Source organism: Hemiscyllium ocellatum, chromosome 39, assembly GCF_020745735.1.
Source record: "Hemiscyllium ocellatum isolate sHemOce1 chromosome 39, sHemOce1.pat.X.cur, whole genome shotgun sequence".
NCBI lineage: Eukaryota > Metazoa > Chordata > Chondrichthyes > Orectolobiformes > Hemiscylliidae > Hemiscyllium > Hemiscyllium ocellatum.
The window spans coordinates 40,512,200-40,535,918 of NC_083439.1; the positions used below are offsets into that span (position 1 = coordinate 40,512,200).

General features: G+C 41.6%; 1 protein-coding gene across 2 annotated transcripts in view; it reads left to right on the plus strand.

The window, feature by feature from the left end:
• The window catches only part of ankdd1a (ankyrin repeat and death domain containing 1A), a 273,678-nt gene that overhangs the window by 153,450 nt on the left and 96,509 nt on the right, over positions 1–23,719 (plus strand). For both annotated transcript variants that reach the window (XM_060853051.1, XM_060853052.1), the window contains exon 11: positions 22,145–22,243. In XM_060853051.1, coding sequence (XP_060709034.1) covers positions 22,145–22,243 — 99 coding nt within the window. The remainder of the gene's footprint in view (positions 1–22,144; positions 22,244–23,719) is intronic.

Below are 23,719 nucleotides of genomic sequence, written 5' to 3' on the forward strand. Positions count from 1 at the left end.
GAGGGAGATTTCTCTCCTCGTTGTCTGGGTGAGCGTGGAGTTCAGAGCAGCCCGGAGAGCTGTGATCCATTGTAGCTTGGTCACAGACGGCCTATCAAAATATGCAGTCTCGGATGCCTTCAGCTGGGCTTCAGACATACACAGTTGCTGTCCTATCTGTCGCTTCCGGCTTGCTTAGTAGGAGATAATTATACCACTTGCATAGGCCTTGGCAATCTCCCAGAATACCGATGGGTTACTAGCTGCACTCGAATTAACATCCCAGAAAATTTTAAACTCATGTCAAAGATACTCTAAACTGTCTGTTCTTCAGGAGAAAAAGATCTATGTACCAATGCTACGAACCTACCCCATTACCCTTGGCCTTAACCTCCAAATATACATGATCAGAAATGGCTGTGTTCTCAATTTTACAGGATAATACTGAGTCCCCCAGTTGTTTGGATTGAGGGGAGGTGCCTGGGTGTCCTGTCCACCTCAGGATCCATGAGACTATTATCGTGTGGTGCACTCCAAGGGGCATCAACCTGGAATGTGCATTCGTTAAAATTTTAAGGGGTGTGCCGTGGACAATATACATTCAAGATATCGTACTCATCCCCATGTTTTAGAGCCTTGACAATCACAATCCACCCATAATTGTCCTTAGTTTGGTCTAACAGCTGAAATGGAATAAATATAAGCCATTCCCCTGTTTTTAGTATTAAAAGTTGAGAAGAACACCTCACTGAACCCTCCCTGCTGTAACTTTAAATGCTCCTTATCGTCCAGATGTGTCTCTTGCAACAGAGCAACATCGACCCTTTCTTTTCTCAGACTCAAAGTACTTTCTTTCTTTTAATTGGTGAGTGACTCCCTAACTTTTCCAGGTACATCATTTAAACAAGCAACTGGCCACAACCATCTGCAACTGCTCGTGACCGCCGTCCCCGAGAGGAAGAACCCTACTCTTAACACATTGAGTGGAAACAGTTAAAAAAGAAAGCACCATGGGATGGCACGGTGGCTCCGTGGTTAGCACTGCTGCCTCACAGCGCCAAGACCCGGGTTCACTTCCCGCCTCAGACAACTGTCTGTGTGGAGTTTGCACATTCTCCCTGTGTCTGCGTGGGTTTCCTCTGGGTACTCCGGTTTCCTCCCACAGTCCAAAAATGTGCAGGTCAGGTGAATTGGCCAACTTAAATTGCCCAAAGTGTTACCTGCATTAGTCAGGAGTAAATGTAGGGGTTTGGGTGGGTTGCTCTTCAGAAGGTCGGTGTGGACTTGTTGGGCCAAAGGGCCTGTTTCCAGACTGTATGGAATCTAAAAAAACTCATAAAGTCTAGAAAGCACGATTACAAAAACTATCAAGGCAAGCCTTCTAAAAATTACTCTTACAATAAACCAACAGATAATGCGAGGCTTTACCCTTGCCCACAGGGGGCACTCACATTATCCACTAACACCTCCATGGCTCCTTCTAGCTGAAGCCATGCCCCAAACCCAGGCAAAATAGAAGTAAAGAATGCATGTATCTTGCAAACAAGGAAATTAGGAGTGGGCATTCAACCCTTCCGACCCTTAAATCAATCCCAGTTATTACTAGTAAAACCAAAAAAAAGAAAAAAAGGGAATAATAAGAGAAAAAAGGGGAAATACCCACATATTAAAGGAACAAAACCAAGTAAACAGCAGAAAAAAAATCAAAGGAAACACTATTGTCCATATTACTTGAACCAGCCAGTCTATTTTAAAGTACCAGAAAGTCCTTTGCTTTTTTCTGATGAATCAAAGATATGGACGGGCCCTCCGTGGCTGAAACATAACACTGCCGGGTACCTTACAGAGTACTGAATATCCACGTCCCTCAGCATCTTCTTTACTTAATCAAAGGTCTTCTTGCGGATCACAGCTGTAGAAAGGTCCTAATAGAATATGATTTACAATCCCTTGTAGATCAAGGCCTGTGGATCCTTCCCCAGCATTCTGGAAGCTTCCAATACCATTTGCTTGTCTCCATAATACTGGAATCGAACTAGGACCAGGCAGCGGCACTGGTCAGATCCGGGCCTGCGCACAACGAACCAGTGAGCTCGTTCAACTCGCACCCAGCCTGACTCAGCATCCAGTCCCAAGAACTGTGGGACCCATTGCTCAAAGAAGCTGACTGACTGACCCCTTTCCTCTTGTTCCAGCAGCTTAATAAAGCGGATATTCTTCCTCCAAACTCGATTTTTGAAGTCATTGGCCTGCTCCACTAAGGACCGTGCTCGCTTCTCCAGGGCCTTGATCAGTCCCATCGAGAATTTGGCCATGATCTCTGACGCCACAGTCTGCTGCTTACCCTCCTCCATGCGCTGCCCGAGACTCTGGATCTCCTGCTCATGCTTTTGCAGCATGACTGTGATCAGTTCCAGCCTGGTCCCAGTCTCCTCCATTGCTGATTCAGTCTTCTCTTGGAGTTTAATGAACTCCGAAACCAGATTCTGCTGAGCAGTTAAGTTCAAAGGAACTTCCGCACAGGTCAACGTTGCAGCTGCGAGCATGTCCATTGCCGCGACCATGTCCCTGCTTGTTGCAATCCATGTGACCCCTTAACTTTGGTCATCTTCCCTGATCTTTAAAAATAATGTACAGAGATTCTGAGGACTTAACATTGCTGATTCTTAAAAAAATAGCTAGTAAGGGGAGGGTAAAAGCACCACTTTGCCTGAGTTGTGGTGCGGAGCTCAGCAAGGCAGACCTGTTAGATGGCCGCCATCAATCTCCCCACCACCTTTCTTAAATAGTGGCACTGTTAGTCAATGTCCAGCCTTTCAGCTCCTTACCTGTGACTATCGATGATCCAAATATCTCAACAAGGGGCCCAGCAATCACTTCCCTAACTTCCCACAGAGTTCCCACCTGATCAGGTCCTGGGGATTTATACACCTTGGTGCATTTTAAGATATCCAGCATCTTCTCCACAGTAATATGAACATTTTTCAAGATGTTGCCATCTATTTCCTCACATTCTGTATCTTTCATAATCTTCTCCACATTAAACACTGATGAAGAAAAATAATCTTTTAGTATCTCTCCTATCTCCTGTGGTTCCACACATAGAATCCAGCTGTCTTGCTGATCTTTGAGGGGCCCTATTCTCTCCCTAGTTACCCTTTTGTCCTTAGTGTATTTATGAAAGCCCTTTAGATTCTCCTTAACCCTGTTTGCCAAAACTATATCATGTCCCCTTTTTGCCCACCTGATTTCCCTTAAGTCTACTCCTACTGCCATTATACTTTCTAAGGAATGACTCGTTCTCTGCTGTCTCTACCTGACAAATGCTTCCTTCTTTTTCTTAAACAAAACTTCAATTTCACTAGTTATCCAGTGTTCCCAGACACACGAACAGGCAGGGAATAGGGGATACGGATCATGTGCATGCAAATGGGATTAGTTTACAATAGCACCATGGTCGGCACAAACATGGTGGACTGAAAAGCTTATTCTGTGCTGCACTGTTCTGTGAACTATATTTTTGCTGCTGAGCCATTCTCAGTGGTGGGCGTTGAAATCCTCCATTCATAAAACATTTTGTGCTCTTGCCACGCTCGGTGATTCCTCCAAGTGATGTTCAACATGGAGGCGCACAAACTCATCAGCCAAGGGAGGACGGTACATGGGAATTAGCAGGTTTCCTTATCCATGTTTTACCTGATGCCATGAGACTTCATGGTATCCTGAATCAGCTTTGGGAGCTCCCAAGACAACTCCCTCTTGTCTATATAGCACTGTGCTGAGCATATTCTGACAGTGATGGTGGTGTTTGAGGAATTGTCTATAAAGTATGATTCTATGAGTACAACCATGTAAAGCTATTTTAGCATAAGCCTCCAGATGTCCGTACTGAGGGCTTTACAGAGATGACAGGACTGAGTTCGCCATTGTCACTTTTAGTCCTTGGGTTGATGCCAGGTGATTTCATTACTTCCTTGAGACTTTGTAGCAGTTGATTCAGCTGAATGGTTTGCTTGGCAATTTCAAAGGGCAGTTAAGAGTCAACCACATTGCTGTGGGTTTGGAGTCATGTGTAACTAAACCAGGGAGAATAAGCAGGTGGGTTATCTAAAGAATAAAGAAGTGTTACACCCAAAACGCTGAATCCTGAAAAAGGGTTACACCTGAAATGTCAACTTTAATACCTCCTGATGTTGTCTGGCTTGCTGTGTTCTTCCAGCCTCCTGCTTGTTTACCTTGGATTCCAGCATCTGCAGTTTTTTTTGTCTCTAACCAGGGAGAATGGCAGATTTCCTTCATGAACCAGATGGGTTTGTCTGACTGTCAGCAAAGGTTTCACGGTTATTATTAGACTCCTAATAATAGATATTTATTCACTTCAAATTCCACCATCTGTTGTTGTGGGACTTGAACCTGGTTTCCCAGAATACAACTGGAGTTTCTGGATTAACAGTGTAATGATAATATCACAAAGCCACCCTTTCCATGTTTTTTCAGCTAGGAGTTTTAGGGATTACATGTATTTTATTTTGGAAATATAAACTGGATAATGGAAGTTTGGACACTACTTCTTTACAGAGAATGAACTTGAAGGAAATGCAGAATTGTGTGGTGTGCAGTTATTGGTTGTACATTTGGAACATTTGGAGAAGCTGGAATTGATACTTTTGTGACAGACTCCAGAACCTGGTGTCTTTGAATTAAAAAAAATCAACACTCATATTTGTCGATGATTGTGTGTGTGTGTGTGTGTGTGTGTGTGCGCGTGCTGGAGTTTAAAGAAGGTATGGTTTAAGATTAAGTATTAGTTATTAATTGTCCATTTTTGTCACTTGTTAGAAGGTAGGATTGTTCATAAATTGGTGTGAATTTCTTCAGTCTTAGATATTGGCCACTCACTTACCATTTGCTTATTGCAGTTGATCATAAAACTTGATTTCTAATTTACTTTTCCCATCAATGTAGTGACAGATTCTGATAAACCTAAACAAGTTTCTGCTATATTGCATCTATAGATAAATTCTACCCTGACATAACTTCTTTGGTTGGAAAACTCCTAGGGATAAAACATGTCATTGTAGAACCCAATCTATAGCAGTAGCTATTGAAGCTAAGCTCTTCGTTGAGGGTTTAAGCTGACAATCAGTTTGACTGAGTAGATTAACCTTGCTGGGGGAAAAGACAGTCCAACCATTAACACATGTTCAGAACCTAATGCTTTTGTTCTACAATGGGTGGGTTACTCTTTGGAGGGTCAGTGTGGACTGGTTGGGCCGAAGGGCCTGTTTCCACACTATAGGAAATCTAATAGTGCATGACATACTAATATTTATAAACTATTAGAAGGTTAGACGTTTAACATTTTATATGAAGTTGATAAAATAATATTGATTCCATATTTAAAATTTGGTATGTCAGTAACTAGGGATCACAATTTCCAGGCTGTCAACAAGTAAGTGAGATTTGGAGAAACCTCTTGTTGGGATTTGGAGTGCACTACCTGGGAGAGTGGTGGAAGTGAAATTCATAGAGGGCTTTAGAAGAAACTTGGGTATATATTTGAAAGTTGGAGAATGGAGTTAACTGGGTAGCTCTTTCGGCAGCCAGTACAGACACAATGGGCGATATAGGCTCCTTTGGTAGTGTAAAATTCTATGAAATAGAATGATATCAAGATAAATATAGTAGAATAATTCATAGTTTGCAATACAGAAGAAAGCCATTTCATGCTAATAAGAACAATTCACCTGGTACCAAACCCTGCACCTTTTCCCTTAGCACTGAATGTTTTCTTGTAACCGATTTTCTTTTGAAAGCCATGTTTGAATCTGCCCTCACTACAATCTTGGGCATTGCATTTCAGATCCTAACCACAAACTGTGTGAAAATAGTTCCTCTCGGTTGCCTTTGCTTCTTTTGCTAGTTACCTCATATTAGTGCCCTCTAATTCTCCATCTTTCTGCAAAGCAGAACAGTTCCCCCGTTTTCCAATTCCCTCATTATTATGAATATTTCCATCAGATCTTCTCTTAAGTTTTTTTTTCAAGTAGAATATCCCGTTTCTCTAGTCTGTTCGCATAAGTGGAATTCCTTATCCTTGGAGTTGTTTTCATCAACTTTACCGCACATTTTATAATGTCTTCACATCCTTTTTGAAATGTGGTGCCCTAAACTGGGTTTAACACTCTCACTGAGGCTGAAACAGTGTTTTATACATTGAACAGAACTTTCTTGTTTTTATGTTCTAATCCTCTTCCTATAAATGTCTAGAATCATATATCAGGTATTAACTGATATCTCAATCTGTCATGTACTCTCAGCGAGTCTGCACATATTTCCCCAGTTCTCTGCTCCTGTATCCCTTTCAGAATTGAGCCTTTTGTTTTGTATTGTCTCTGCACAGATTGGTCAGACCAAGTATGGAGAAGTAGAACAATTACTTCTAATAGTTGGTATCAGTACTCTTTCCCCTACCTAAAATAAAGGTTCTTCTCATTAATCTGACATGGGCTCTTCAAATACTTATCTCAGCTATTGCTTCTCTGGTAGATACAACCTCTGACTGCATACCTTGCTCCATGCAGTATGTTCTCAACCTGTTCTTTACTCGGACACAAGCAGTGTAGTTCGTCATGTGAAGCATATATTGGTGTTTGCAGAAATGTCTGCCTTTTTCCCTACTCTCGCTCTTAAAAATCTCAAACAAAACACACCTAATTTCCAGAGAAATTTGGCTCTCTCTCTCTTATTCCTGATGAAGGGCTTATGCTCGAAACGTCGAATTCTCTATTCCTGAGATGCTGCCTAACCTGCTGTGCTTTGACCAGCAACACATTTGCAGCTAATTTCCAGAGAATACAACCATAGTTCATCTAATTGCTCTTCATACTTCAATCCTTGCAGTCCATGTATCATTCTAATTATTAAGCTCTACTTGCTTCAAATCAAAATGTCCAGTTCCTTGTGTTGAGATCTGTTCACAGCACTCCAGGTGTGGTCTAACTAGGGATTTGTATAGCTGAGAAGTAGACCATAAGAAATAGAGACAGGAGAAGCCGACTGGCACCTTGAGCCTGCTGGCATCATTCAATACGACCATGGCTGATCTGACAATCTTCACCTCCACTCTCCTGCCCTTTCCTTGCAAATCTTGATTCCCTACTGATCAAGAAGCTATCTGTCTCAACTTATTTTAAGAAAAGCGCTTTGTGGTGAGAAATTCCAAAGATTCTCAACCCTCTGAAAGAAGAAATTCCTCCTCATGTCCATGTTAAATTGCTACCCCTTTATTCTGAGGCTATGCCTTCTGGTCCTAGACTGTCCCATGAGGGGAAACATTCTGTCAGTATTTATTGTGTCATGCCCCTTAAGAATCCTATATGTTTCAGTAAGATGACCTCACATTCTTCTTAACTCCAGTGAGTTGAGTCTCAGCCTGTTTCTCACAGTACTCTAGATGTGGTGTCACCACACCTGATACTGTTGCAGTAAGACTTCCCTGTTCCTATACTCTACTCCCCTTGAAATAAGGACCAACATTCCTTGAGCCTTTCGGATTACCTGCAGGACCGGTATGCTAACTTTAAGTGTTTATTGTACAATTACCCCAAGTTCCTTTCTATTGTTGTTTTCTGTAGTTTTTCCTCACTTAAATGATACTTTGTTCTCCCTTCCAAAATGAACAACTTTGTAATTTCCAACATTATACTCTTTTTGCTCCCTTGCTTAACCTTTCAATATTTACCTCTGTAAACTGTTTGTATCCCCCTCGCAACCTGCCTTTTCACCTATTTTTGTTTCATCTGCAAATGTGGCTACAGGAAATATACTTCCTTCATCCAAATTATTAATATATATTGTAAACAGTTGTAATCACATCACTGATACCTGTGGAACCCCCACTAGTCACAGGTTGCCATCCTGAAAAAGAACACCTTATCCTCACTGGCTGTTTCCTGCTCACGAGCCAATTCATTATCGATTCAGTATACTACCTCTGACACCATGGACTCCTGTCTTAAGACTAAACGTTTTTTGAGGAGCACCTTATGGAAGTCCAACTACACTACATCTACTGGTTCCCCTCTATCCACTCTTGTTGAACCCTCCTCCAAAAATTCTAATTAGACACAATCTCACTTCCATGAAGCCATGCTGACTGCTTCATTAGGTTATGACCTTCTGAATGTTATTCCTTAATAGTTGATTTCAATACTTTTCCAATAGTAGATGTTAGATTACTCACTTGTTGTCTCCCTTTTTGAACAGAGGTATCTAATTAGCAGTTTTCCAATCCACTGACACTTCTTCATGATCAAAGGATTTTTGGACAATTACATCAATGCAGCATCTATATCTGTGGCAACATCTTTTAAGATCCTATGTTGCAAGCCATCACACCAGGGGACTTATCTGCCTTTAGATCCATTACTGAAAGAGTCATAGAGTTATATAGCGCGGAAACAGACCCTTCAGTCCAACTCACCCATCCTAAATTAATTCAGTCACATTTGCTAGCTTTTGGCTCTTATGCCTCTTAAACCCTTACTATTTATGTACCCTTTTAAATGTTGTAATTGCATCAACCTTCAGCACTTCATCTGGCAGCTCATGCCATGCACGCATCACCTCAGCCTACAATGCTCCAGGAAAAATAGCCTCAGCCTATTCAACCTCTCCCTTTGCTCAAACCATCCAAACCCATCCTTCTAAAACTTTTCTGCATGCATTCAAAATCAACAACTTTCTTGTAATAGGGAGGCCATAATTGAATGTAGTATTCCAAAAGTGGCCCAGGCAATGCCCAGTAAAACTGCAACATGACATTCCAACTGCTATACTCAATGCACTGACCAATAAAGGCAAATGTATCAAATGCCTTCTTCACTAGCATGTCTATGTGTGACTCCATCTTCAAGGAACTGTGAACCTGCACCTCAAGGTCTCTTTGTTCGGCAACACTCCCGAGAACCCTACCAATAGGTGTAAGTCCTGCTCGGATTTGCCTTACCAAGATGCAGCTCTTCACATTTATTTAATTTAAACTCCAACTGCCACTCCTCTGCCCATCAGTCCACCTAATCAAGGTCCAATTGTACTCTGAGATAACTTTCTTCACTGCCCGGTAGACCACTAATTTTGGTGTCATCTGCAAAATTACTAACTATTCCTCCTATATTCACATCCAGATCATTTCTTTGAATGACAAAAATACTGGAACTAGCACTGATTTGTGTGACACACGGCTGGTCACAGGCCTCCAGCCTGAAAACAAGCCCTCCATCATTTCCCTATGTCTCCTATCTTCAAGCCAATTTTTTATCCAAATGGCTGGTTCTCCCTGAATTCCATGTTATCTAACCTTGCTAAACAGTCAACTATGCCTTGCTGAAGTTAATATAGACAACATCCACTGCTCTGCTATCATCAATCTTCTTTGTCACTTCTTCTAAATCATCAATCAAATTAGTGAGACATAATTTCCGAAAGGCATGTTGACTGTCCCTTATCAGTCCTTGCCTTTCCAAATGCATGTAGATCCTGTCTCTCAGAATCCCCTCCAACGACTTACATATTACTGGAATCAGACTCACCGGTCTATAGTTCCTTACCTCTTTCTTAAATAATGGCACCAGATTAACCACCCTCCAGTCCTCAGGCACCTCACCCATGGCTATTCAGCAAAGTCTAATACTACCTCTCTACTGATGGTAATAGTTCCCCTGTATTCTGTAGTATTAATGGGATGTACAAAGTATCTTCCACCACCAAAGACTGATGCAAAATATCTCTTCAACTCCTCTGCCGAGTTATCGAGGAGAATACTGAGAGACAGGCTAATAGATTAGATGGGATTGAGGTTCATAAGGAGGAGGTTTTAGCAATTCTGGAAAGTGTGAAAATGGATAAATCCTATCCGGCCCAGGGGATTTATTTTAGGATTCTCTGGGAAGCTAGGGAGGCAATTGCAGAGCATTTGGCTTTGGTCCTTATGTTGTCATTGTCTACAGAAATATTACCAGAAGACTGGAGAATAGTAAATATTGTCCCCTTGCTCAAGAGGGAAGTGAGGACTGCAGATGCTGGAGATCAGAGCTGAAAATGTGTTGCTGGAAAAGCGCAGCAGGTCAGGCAGCATCCAAGGAACAGGAGAATCGACGTTTCGGGCATAAGCCCTTCTTCATTCCTGAAGAAGGGCTTATGCCCGAAACGTCGATTCTCCTGTTCCTTGGATGCTGCCTGACCTGCTGCGCTGTTCCAGCAACACGTTTTCAGCCCTTGCTCAAGAAGCAGAGTAGAGAAACCCTGGTAATTATAGACCAGTGAGCCTTATTTAAGTTGTGGGTAAAGTGTTGGCAAGGATTATAAGAGTGAGAATTTATAATCATCTATAAATGAATAATTTGATTCGGGATAGTCAACACAGTTTTGTGAAGGGTAGGTCATGCCTCACAAACCTTATTGAGTTCTTTGAGAAGTTGAACAAACAGGTGGATGAGGGTAAAGCGGTTGATGTGGTGTATATGGATTTCAGTAAGGCATTTGATAAAGTTCCCCATCGTAGGCTATTGCAGAAAATACGGAGGCATGAGATGGAGGGCAATTTAGCAGTTTGGATCAGAAATTGGCTCGCTTTAAGAAGACAGAGAATGGTGATTGATGGGAAATGTTCATCCTGGAATTCAGTTATTTGTGGTTTACTTCAAGGATCTATTTTGGCTGGACTGCTGTTTGTCATTTTTTATAAATTATCTGGATGAGGTCATAGAAGGATGGGTTAGTAAATTTGTGAATGACACTAAAGTCGATGGAGTTGTGAACAATGCTGAAGGATGTTGCAGATTACAGAGGGACATAGATAAGCTGCACAGCTGGGCTGAGAGGTGGCAAATGGACTTTAATGTGGAAAAGTGTGAGGTGATTCACTTTGGAAGGAGTAATAGGAATACAGAGCACTGGGCTAATGGTGAGATTCTTGGTACTGTAGATAAGCAGAGAGATCTCGGTGTCCATGTGCATAGATCCCTGAAAGTTGCCACCCAGGTTGATAGGGTTGTTAAGTAGGCGCGTAGTGTGTTAGCTTTTATTAGTAGAGTGATTGAGTTTCAGAGCCATGAGTCATGTTGCAGATGTACAAAACACTTCGAGCATTGCATACAGTTTTAGTCGCCGCATGATAGGAAGAATGTGGAAGCATTGGAAAGGGTTCAGAGGAGATTTACTAGGATGTTGACTGATATGAAGGGAAGATCTTATGAGGAAAGGCTGAGGGATTTGAAGCTGTTTTCGTTAGAGAGAAGGTTGAGAGGTGACTTAATGAAAGCATATAAGATTATCAGAGATAGGATGGACAGCGAAGGCCTTTTTCCTCGGACAGTGATGGCTGGCATGAGAGGGCATAACTTCAAACTGAGGGGTGATAGATATAGGACAGAAGTAGGTTCTTTACTCAGAGAATAGTAGGGCCGTAGAGCACTGCCTGAAACAGTAGTAGACTCGCCAACTTTAAGGATATTAAAAAATGGTCATTGGATAAACATATGGATGATAATGAAATAGTGTAGGTTAGATGGGCTTTAGACAGGTTGGCGCAACATTACTGCGCTGTAATGTTCTATATTCTACCATTTCCTTGTTTCCCAAAACCATCTCACTAGATTCGTTTTCCAAGGGGACTATGTTCAGTTTGACCTCTCTCTTAATTTTTATACATTTAAAGTTTTTTTATATTCCACACTAGTTTATTTTCTCTGTCTTTATTTCTTTGTCATTTTCCTTTGCTGGGTTCTGAATTTACCTCCGTCTTCGGGCTGTTACCGATTTAGGCCTCCTTATTTTTTTTTCTTTCAACGTAATGCTTTCCTTAAACTTGATGAGTTAACCATGGTTGATCCTTCTCTTAAAATCTTTCCTCCATCTTGGCTGTACTTTTGCTGAGAAACATGAATTATCTCCTTAAATATCTGCCAATACTTGCATCCTGTCATTCCTACTAACTTCAGCTAACACTATCCTTATTCCATTGTAATTCCTTTATTTAAGTGAAACACTTGTTCTGACCGAAGTTTCCCTTCTGTTAACTGAATAGAAATCATATCATGATCACTGCTTCCTAGGGAAACTTTTATTCTGAGATCATTTATTATATTGCCTCATTCCCTATTACCAGATCCAGGATAGCCATCTCCCTGGTTGATTCCATGACATTTTGCTCTGGGAAACTATTCCTAATGCACTCTGTGAATTTGTTCTCATAGTTACCATTTCTAATTTAATTAACCCAAGCAAACCGAAAATTGAAGTCATCCATAATTATTGCTCTTTTCTTTTGCATGCTGCTATTATTTGCTGATTTATAGTCTTTCCCACAGAGTGACTACTATTTGGGGGTCTACACATTACTCCTAGCAATGTTTCCTTCCCCTTGCTGGGTTTCTAACTCTGTCCAAATGGACTGTTCATCATCTGAGCCTTGATCAACTGTTCTCATTTCATCTTTTATTAGCAGTGCTACCCCACCACTTTCCCATCCCTCCTGTCTTTTTAAAAATTTCCCAGTTTTGATTTCCTTGTAACCATGTTTCCTAATGGCTATGAAATCATGTTAATTTCCCTCAGTTTGTGTAGCCAGTTTGTCCATCTTATTTCAGATACTTCGTGCATAAAGATACAAATGATTATTCTATTATTGAACTTACCAACATTTCTTTGGTTCCTTGGTACAATATGACATTCACACATTCTATTCCTTCCTTTTATTTTCTGGCAACAATCAGCCCCATCACTAACCTGCAATCCTACCTTCTCCTTTATCTTTGATTTTATAATTTTCCATGTAACTGAAACCACACTGTGCACACAAATCTTTTAACTGGATGTTTACCCCCTTAATCTTGTTGACCTTGTGTCAATTAGCTTATTACCTTTTTGGTTTTGCTTTCTAATTTAGCTTCGAGCTGCTTGTATTCCCACAGGAGAACCCTTTCCTCATGATTTCTACCCACTTGTAATTTTACCCTCTCAGTTTGAAGATCAGTATTCCATCATTTAAATGATCTATGTACCAGATCCCCAAGTTTCTTTGGAGGTCCACTGATTCTATTTTTCAATCATTTAGAACAAAGTTGTTCTGTCTGTTTTAGATCAAAGTGGATGACTTCAGATTTGCCTCATAATGAAATCCATTTGGAGGTTGCATGTTCCCCTGTATAGCGTAGGTTTCCACCAGATGTCCAGTTACCTCCCACAGTCCAAAGACACGCAGTAAGGTGGGTTGGCCAAGCTCTGGGAAGCTAGGGAGGAGATAGCAGAGCCTTTGGCCTCTGTCATTGTCTACACATTTGGTACTAGAGGACTGGAGGATTGCAAATGTTGTGCTCTTGTTCAAGCAGGGCAGTAGAGATGACCCAGGTAATTATAGATGAGTGAGCCTTACTTCTGTTATAGGAAAGGTTTTGGAAAGGACTATAAGAGATAAGATTTATAATCATCTAGCAAGCAACAATTTGATTTTAGATAGTCAACATAGTTTCATCAAAGGCAGGTCGTGTCTCACAAACTGGGTGATTTAGTAGTTTGGATTAGAAACTGGCTTTCTGAAAGAAGGCAGCCAGTGGAGGTTGATGGATTAGTAAATTTGCAGACGACACTAAAGTCGGTGGAGTAGTGCAGAGTGTGGAAGAATGTTACAAGTTGCAGGGGAACTTGGATAAGCTGCAGAATTGGGCTGAGAAGGGGCAAAAGGATTTCAATGCAGCTAAATGTGAGGTGATGCGCTTTGGGAAGAATAACAGGAAGGCAGAGTACTGGGTCAATGGAAATATTCTTGGTAGTGTGGATGTGCAGAAGGATCTTGGAGTCCATGTATATAGATCCCTGAAAGTTGCCACCCAGGTGGATAGTGCTGTTAAGAAGGCATACAGTGTGTTAGGTTTCATTCGTAGAGGGATTGAATTCCGGAGCCGCAATATCATGCTGCAACTATTCCAAACGCTGGTGCGGCCACACTTGGAATATTGTGTACAGTTCTGGTCCCCATATTTCAGGAAGAAAGTGGAAGCATTGGAAAACATGCAGAGGAGATCTACCAGGATGTTGCCTGGTCTGGAGAGAAGGTCTTATGAGGAAAGGCTGAGAGACTTGAATCTGTTCTCATTGGCAAGAAGAAGCTAAGAGGGGATTTGATAGAGACATACAAAATGATCAGAGGATTAGGGTAGACAGTGAAAGTCTTTTTCTTGGGATGATGACATCAGCGTGTACGAGGGGGCATATCTACAAATTGAGGGGTGATAGTTTTAAGACAAATGTCAAAGGCAGGTTCTTTACGCAGAGTGGTAAGGGCGTAGAATGCATTACCTGCTAATGTAGTCAGTTTTAAACAATCCTTAGATAAGGACATGGATGATTTTGGGATAGTGTAGGGGGACAAGCTGAGAATAGTTCATAGGTCGGCGCAACATCGAGGGCCAAAGGGCCTGTTCTTTGCTGTATTGTTCTATGTTCTAAAATGCCCTGTAGTGTCCAGGGATATACAAGCTATGGTGAATGAGAGGTTACAAGAATATGGATTGGATCTGGGTGAGGCTCTTCAGAGAGGTAGAGTGAATGATTGGGTTTTCTGAATAAGTAATAAAGATTTGATGAGGGCAGAGTAGTGGATGTAATCCATATGGACTTCAGTAAAGCATTTGACAAGGTTCCTCATGATAGACTTGTTAGCAAGGTTAGATGGAATACAGGGAGAACTAGCCATTCGGATACAGAACTGGCTCAAAAGTAGAGGAAAAAGGGTGGTGGTGGAGGGTTGCTTTTCAAACTGGAGGCCTGTGACCTGATGTGCCACAAGGATTGGCGCTGGGTTCACTGCTTTTCGTTATTTATATGAATTATTCACATGTCAGCATAGGTGGAGTTAGTAGGTTTGCAGACGACACCAAAATTGGAGGTGACAGCAAAGAAAGTTACCTCAGGGTACAATGGGTTCTTGATCAGATGGGCCAATATGCTGAGGAGTGGTAGATGGAGTTTAATTTAGATAAATCTGAGGTCTCGCATTTTGGAAAAGCAAATCTTAGCAGAATTATACACTTAATGTTAAAGTCCTGGGGTGTGTTGCTGAACAAAGAGACATTGGAGTACTCGTTCATAGCTCCTTGAAAGTGGAGTGTCAGGTACATAGGATAGTGAAGAAGGCATTTACTTTGCTTTCTTTTTTTGATCAGAGCATTGAGCACAGGAGTTGGGAAGTCATGTTGCTGCTGTACAGGACATTGATAGGTCACCTTTGGAATATTATGTGCAATTCTGGTCTCCCTCCTATCGGAGGGATGTTGTGAAATTTGAAAGGATTCACAAAAGATTTACAAGGATGTTGCCAAGGTTGAGCTACAGGGAGAGGCCGAATAGGCTGGGGCTGTTTTTCTTGGAGCGTTGTAGACTGAGAGGTGACCTTATAGAGGTTTATAAAATAATGAGGGGCATGGAGAGGGTAAGTAGACTAGGTTTTTTTCTTCCTGGGGTGGGGGAATCCAGAGCTAGAGGGCATAGGTTTAGGGTGAGAGGGGAAAGATTTAAAAGGGACCTAAAGGGCAACATTTTCACGCAGAGGGTGGTGTTTGTTTAGAATTAGCTGCCAGAGGAAGTGATGAAGGCTGGTATAATTGCAATATTTAAAAGGTATCTGGATGGGTATATGAATAAGAATGATTTAGAGGGATATAGGCCAAGGTCTGGCAAGTGGAACTAGATTAGGTTAGGAGTTGGACCCAAGGGTCTGTTTCCGTGCTGTACATCTCTATGACTCCCCCCAGTGGAGATTTTTACCCTAATTTCTATTGACTAACTTTTACTAGGACTCCTCAATGCAAATCTTAAGCACAACTGGATGTGTAGCAAGTGCTGATCAAACCATTGACATACTTAGAAAGAAGATATCATATTATGTGAATCTTTCAGTCTGCAGACTGGTATCTGTGATGCTGGACATTATAGGAGGCAGATAATATAAACAAAGAACTCAAAGTTTCTGTCTGAAGATGCTTGTGTATGCCTTACCTTTATTCTCTGATGTGCTGGAGTACACCACCATTGTGATGGAAATATCTTTGTAGCCTCCTTCTCCCTATTTGTTTGATTACCCATTGCCATTTGCAATAAAATGTGGCAAATGTTTGATCTAATTCATTATCATGGGGTCTTTTAGCACTATCACAAATTGTTTCTTCTATTTATTAATCTCCTGGCATACTCCCCTACACTGGTGTTGAACCAGTGATGGTGCAAAGTTGTGTTGTGACTGTATCACATTTACATGGCGATAGGATGAGCATTATCTTAATCTGAAAACAAGCATTTTGTCTGAGGCTGAATAATGCTTGTTCGACCAATACTATCAAAGTACATTTGAGAGGATGAGGTCATGTAGGATTTTTCCCTCTTGGTTATTCTCTTATTACCTATCACAGACCAAGACAGGTCAGTGGTGCTCTCAATGGTCTACTATTGATCCTCACAGCACCAGGGATCAGATTCAGTTCCAGCCTTGGGCAACTGTCTGTGTGGAGTTTGCACATTCTCCCAATGTCTCTGTAGGTTTCCTTTGGGTGCTCCAGTTTCCACCCGCTGACCAAAGATGTGCACGCTTGGTGGATTAGCCATGGAAAATGCAGTGATAGGATAAGGTGGTGAGTCTGGGTGGGATGCTGCTCTGAGCCTAGAGCTCGGTGACCAGTGGTATTCCGCAGGAATCAGTGCTGGGACCTCTGCTGTTTGTGATCTTTATTAGTGACTTGGATGAAGAAGTGGAAGGATGGGTTTGTAAGGTTGCCAATGACATGTCTTATGAAGAAAGGTTGAGGGAATTAGGGCTGTTCTCAGTAGAGTGAAGAAGGATGAGAGGTGATTTGATTGTGATGTACAGGATGTTGAGAGGCATAGATAGAGTGGATAGACAGACGTTTTCCCAGGGCGGAAACATCAATCTTGACGGGCATAGTTTTAAGGTAATTGGTGGAAGATTTAGAGGAAATATCAGAGGCACTCGGCAGTGGTAGTCGAGTCAGATACTTCAGGGACATTTAAGCGACTGTTGGATAGTCAAATGGAAGTCAGTATAATGAAGATTATGTAGGTTAGTCTAATCTTAGAGTAGGATAAAAGGCATGCACAACTTTGAAGGCAGAAAGGTTCTCTGCTCTGCTGTAGTGTTCTATGATCGATGATCAGTGTACACTCAATGGGCGAAATGGCCTGCTTCCACACTGTAGGGATTCTATGCTCTATGACTATTAGTGAAGGTTAATATGTTCCACCACCCAGTGTACACCTGTGCCTTTTCAACCATCAGTGGTTCTTCTAAACATTGCAGAATATGGCAATGTACTGATTCATCAGCTGAGGAAGAGAAGTGGTAATGAACAAGAGATTTATTTTCCTGCTTTTGACCTAATGCTGTAAAATGTTGTGGAATCTCCTAGTCTTTGGAGTCACAGAGCTTTACAGTATAGAAACAGACCCTTTGGCCCAACTCGTCCATGCTGACTAGATAAACTAAATTGAACCAGTTCCATTTGCCAGCATTTAGCCCACATCCCTCTAAACACTTCCTATTCATAGTCATTTTACCAGCCTCTACCACCTCCCCTGAAAGCTTGTTCCAGACACACACTACCTTCTTCATGAAAAGGTTGCCCTACAGGTCTCTTTTAAATCTTTCCCCTCTCACCTTATATCTATGCCCTTTAGTTTTGGACTCCCCTACCCTGGGAAAAAGACCTTGATGATTCACCCTATCCATATCCCTCATGATTTCATAAACCTACCAAGTCATCCCTCAGCCTCCAACGCTACAGACCTATTTAACTTCTCCCTAAAGTTCAAACGCTCCAGTCCCGGCAACATCCTGTTCTGAACCCTTTCAAGTTTACCAACATCTTTTCAGCCCAAATGGAGATTGCCACTTTTCAAATGATACATGAGCAAAAAGGCATTAACAATATAACTGAGTTCAAGGCCTGTAATTTCTTTAATTTAAAAGATTTGGAGATAACTTAATTGAAACATGGACAATCCTGATAGAACATGACCTGGTGAATATGGAAAGGATGCTTCCTGTTGTGGGAGAATCTAGAACTAGGGTCATAGTTTAAAAATAAAGCAATGTCCATTTTAGAAAGAGATGATGAGAAAGATTTTCTGAGTGTTGAGAATTTTGGAATTCCCCATAAAAGCAACAGGTGCAGGATCTTAAAATACGTATGAGGCAGTGGTAGATTCCTGATGACAAATGTGGTTGAAAGTTCGCTAGGAATGTAGAGTTGAGGTTAAACTCAGAAGTCATTTTCGTACCGAATGACTCAAAGGGTCAAGTGGCCTACTCTTGATTTTGTTCATATGATTCCACCACTTGGCCTTTAGAGCTATCACTGACATTGAGGGACCATATGAAAGATGGGTTGGTCATGTCTTCTTCAGTTCACTGTTGGTCTAATGGAACAGTACCTTCAGTGATGCTGAGAGGGGCTGCTGGAGCTTCTAATTGCGAATCCTGCCAGCGAAGTTGCTGAGACATGAGACTGGCATTTCAGGATGGGGAAATTGCCAAGTTTATAAAACTAAGTGACAACCTGAGGAGCTTGGCAGAAAATGAGGGAACATCAACTGTTCAAGCCATTCCAGCCTCCTTAATCAGACACTAGCTCCTGGCATCACCAACTCAATTATCCTCTTTTATTTTGAGTATTCAGAGATGTAGTTTGTATGGAAGTGTAATGACTATCACATCAGAATTATCCCTCTGGATGCACCAGTCACAGGACGGGATCAGCAGCAACTCAAGCCAACCTTTCATCCACTGACTCCATCTACTTTTCTCGCTGCCTCAGGAAGGCAGCCAACATCATCAAAGACCCAGTTATTAATCTTTTTCATCAGGCATAAAATACAAGCTTAAACGTGTTTCAACTGATTCAAGAACAGCTTCTTTCCCACTGTTATTAGATCTCTGAATGCGCCTCTCAAATTTTAAATTTAATGCTCATTCTTTGTGTATCTTCTCTGCAGCCATAACATTGCATTTTTCACTCTGTTCTATTACCCTAATGGACCTTGTATGGTATGATCTGCCTGTACATTACACAAAACAAAACTTTTCACTGTACCTAGTATAATAATGTGACAGTAACAAACCAAATCAAATTAAAGAGGGCCAGTGACAGCCCAGTTCAGATAGACGTGAAGCTGGGCAATGGCTCTCCCGGATTGCGTTTGGGCTCGATACTTCAAAGATTTGCCCGAGACTCCCCATTCTTCCTGTTTGTTGCTTAATGCTTTTGATGTCCAGCTGTCGGTTGAAAACCAGTTTGCAACAGTACAGCGGAGAAGCTTCCTACATGATGGCAGCAGGACCAGCCAGAATAAATACTCCTCAATATCCAGCCACAGGCTTTCCCCTCCGAAGCTGTCCTCCTCCAACACTTACCTCCTTGCCAATTACGGTTTCTGTCCCTAGAGGATCAGCAAGGAAAGAGTGAACCTGTGATTGAAGGAGGAACTCCTCAAATTCTGTCTGTCCCTGTGTACTGTTCTGCAAATCGCAACTTTATAGGTAAGTTCCCACTCTCTCTGACTGACAGCCAAGTTGCAATCTCTCTTTTAGGCTCCAAACCTTCATTAGCTCCAAAGGTTGAAGTGCATATGTTGAAACAAAGGTAGTAGGCTTCCGAGAAGCCAATGCCTACGATGTTGTTGAAGAAATTCATCAGGGTAGTGTCATTAATCCAGTATCTTCAATTGTTTCAATTATGCTCCTGCCCACATAGGTCAGAAAATGAACGCTTGACATTGCAGTGTTTAATACCATTCACTACTCCTCAGGCACTGAAGCAGTCTATTACTAGCATATGCTTCGGACAGCAACCAAGATTCCTGATGAAGGGCTTATGCCCAAAACATTGATTCTCCTGCTCCTTGGATGCTGGCTGACCTGTTGTATTTTTCTAGCACCACACACTTGACTCTGATCTCCAGCATCTGCAGTCCTCACTTTTCTCCTAATATTTATGCCACACAAGTGCCAGGCAATTATCATCATGAACAAGATAAAATATAACCACTTCTCCTCAACATTTATCATGATTGCAGATTCCCAAACAACCTCATGGTGTCACCATTGATCAGAAACTAAACTGGACCAGCTACACAAATACATGGTGACAGGAGCACATTAGGCAATGGGAAATCTTCAGCAAGCAAATCATCTTCTGATTCCAGATAGTCTTTCCACAATTATAAGGCACAAGAAAAAAATGTGCAATGGAACTCTCTCCATTAAATAAATAGGTGCCACTTCAAGAACACTTAAGAATCGCAATGCCATTCAACATAAAGCAAGCCAGCTAACAAATGCCGCATTCATCATTCTAAATTTTCACTCTCTCCTCTCAGTAGTGGCAGCTTTCACAAGATGCATTCAAGCAGCTCAGCATTGCACCTTCAACAGCATCTTCCAAGCCTATAACCTTTACCATGTATAAGGACAAGGGCAGCCTGGGATCACCACCACAATTTTCCCTCCAAGCCATGTACAATCCGACTTGAAAACTATATCGATGCTCCCTCACCGTTGCTGGATTCGAATCTTGGCAGGCACTCCATCTGCCATTTCTCCACCTATATCTACAACATATTTATACACTGCTGTATCCTTTGACAACCTTCTACACTATCACAACTCCACCGATCTTTGTGTTATCTGAAAACTTACTAAACCACCCATCTACATTTTCTTCCAAATCATTTATCTAAGTAACAAACAACAAAGGTTCCTGTGGAACACCATTAGTCATAGGTCTCCAGCCAGAAAAACACCCTTCCACCCCAACATCTGACTTCTATGGATAAGCCAATTCTGAATCCAAGCAGCCATGGATCCCATGCATCTGGATCTTCTCAGTGAACCTACAATGAGGGACTTCGTCAAAAGCCTTACTAAAATAAATATAAACTGCGTTCACTGCTCTGCGCTTGTGGTTTTTCTTGAGGAGGTGACGAGAGTGATCAATCAAATTGGTAAGATATGACATGCCCCACACAAAGGCAAAAGGGAATACTGCAGATGTTGGAGATTAGAGTCAAGAGAGTGGTGCTGGAAAAGCACAACAGGTCTGGCAGCATCCAACGAGCAGAAAATCGACTTTTCGGGCAAAAGCTCTTCATCAAGAATGAGGCTGGGAGCCTTGGGGGTGAAGAGATAAAGGGGAGGAGGTTGGGGCTGGTGGAAGTAGCTGAGAGTACAATAGGAGGATGGAGGTGGGGATAAAGGTAATAGGTTGGAGGGGACGATGTAGCACATAGGTGAGAAGGAAGATGGACAAATGAGACAGGTCGTGAGGACGGTCCTGAGCTGCAAGGATGGAACTAGGGTAAGGTTGGGGGAGGGGAAATGAGGAAATGCTCCACACAAAACCATGTTAACTGTCCCTAATTAAGCCATGCTTTTCCAAATGGGCATAAATCCAATCCCTAAGAATTCTCTACAATAGCTTCCCAACCACTGATGCAAGACTCACTAATAGATAATTTCCTGTATTACACATGAACTATAATTTCTTGGATTATCCCATTTTCCCTTCTTGAACAGAAGATATGTTTTTGTTGTGTTTTTATTGTTTCTGGTGACTTTTCTTACTAAGCCATTTTGGAGTCAACCGCATTACTGTCCATCTGGAGCCACATGTAGGGCAGACTAGGCAAAACAGCCAATTTCATTCTCTGGAGATCACTTGTGAATGAGTTGGGGTTTTGCAACAATCTGGTAGTTTGGTGGTTAGTGTTAATGAGATGAACAGTCTTTTTTTCTGATTTAATTAATTCTCTAATTGCTGTGCTGGGATTCAAACTCCTTCCTCAGGAGGATTAGACCTGGGCTTCTAGACTGACTTCCATCCTGACATTAATCCTATGCAGCATCCTCATTTTTAATTCTTTGCCGAATTCCTATTCAAAGATTCTGCTTAGTGTAAAGAAGAGTGCTGGTTATATTCCCTGTGAGGAATACTCTGCATGGGACGGGTAATGCTGCTATGATTTCCACAACATTTACGTTTTTGTGAAGGGATGGTTTGTAATGATTTGTTTTAATAAATTGCAAATGATTTTCCCACAGAGACAGCAAACAGCACTTCACATCGCAGCAGAGAATGGCAGGCACGTGATTGCTGACATGATCCTCACATCAGGTGTAAATTTAAAACTAATTGATAAGGTGACTTGATATCTAATTTTCCTTCAGTGTTGTCAGTCTTTGCTCATCCTTGATTTTTATTTAATGTCTGCTGTTTTACAGAAATATGTTCACTGTAGATTTTCTGGATGCACTCAGGACTGTACAGACAATACAATTTTATTTTCAATTAGTTCATAGGATGTGGTTGTCACTGCATAGGGCAGCATTTATTGTCCATCACTCAGAGGTCAGTTAGGAGTCAGCCACATTGCTGTGGATCTGGAGTCACATGTAAGAAACCAGGTAAGAAAAACATTTTGCTTCCCTAAAGGATAATAATGAACAATTGAAAATTGGCACCAGTTTCATAGTCATCATTAGACTCTTAATTCCAGATTGAATTCAAATTCAATCATCTGCTTTGGTGGGATTTGAACAAGGTCTCCAGAACACTACTTGCATGTCTGGATTAATAGTTTCGCAACAATGCCACTAGACCATCACCTCCCCAAGTATGTGTCAAGACTTATCCGATTGTGGAATCTCTCTCCCCTCACCCAAAGAATTGGTGGGGAATTAATCCTGACCAATACTACCTGCCCTGAAGCCATTTAAAGATTAAATTGGCTAGAAATTGAATGATGCCACTCATTCACAAGAAAGTTTAAGCATAGAGAGCTGCTGGCTCATCTGACACACTAGTTTCCCCACTGCCTGCCATCCAGTCCTCACCTGGAAAATATTTTATACAATCAAACCTATGTTCTGATCATGGTTGCAGAATAGTAAATGGGTGATATGCACTCTATAAAGCTGCATATAGGACAACAGGGCGACTATGGCTTGAGTTTGTAGACCATGTTGACCTCTTGTTGATTTACAACTGACAATCAACCATCATCTCTTGTTGCAAAAACCCATCTGCTTCACTGATGCTCTATAGGGTAGGGAAATTGCTTTTATACCTTGTCTAACTTATATGTAACTCCAGACACACAGCAATGTGGTTAACTCTTAGATTCACCCTTTGAAATGACTCAATGAGCTGCTCAGTTTTATCAAACCACTACAAAAGAAATACTCCAGGCACTGGAAAACAACAAGTACAAACTAGACTCTTCCAAGTCCCACTTACTAGCATGTGGCACTTGTGCAAAAATTAGATCTGTCCAAACAACTAACAGGTTGACAAAGTCGTACTCTAATCACCATCACTATCTCTGTTTTGTCCTATTGGACAGACTGGGATCTGACTGGGATCTAGTTCGGAGGGAGTTGCCTTAGGCCTCATCAACACTGAGTCTCCATTACAAAGTCTTAAGACATTTACATATAGAACATATAGAACATAGCAGTGCAGTACAGGCCCTTCGGCCCTCAATGTTGCGCTGCCCTGTCATACTAATCTGAAGCCCATCCCACCTATACTATTCCATGTACATCCATATGCCTGTCCAATGACAACTTAAATTGACTTAAACTTGGCGAATCTATTACCATTGCAGGCAAAGCATT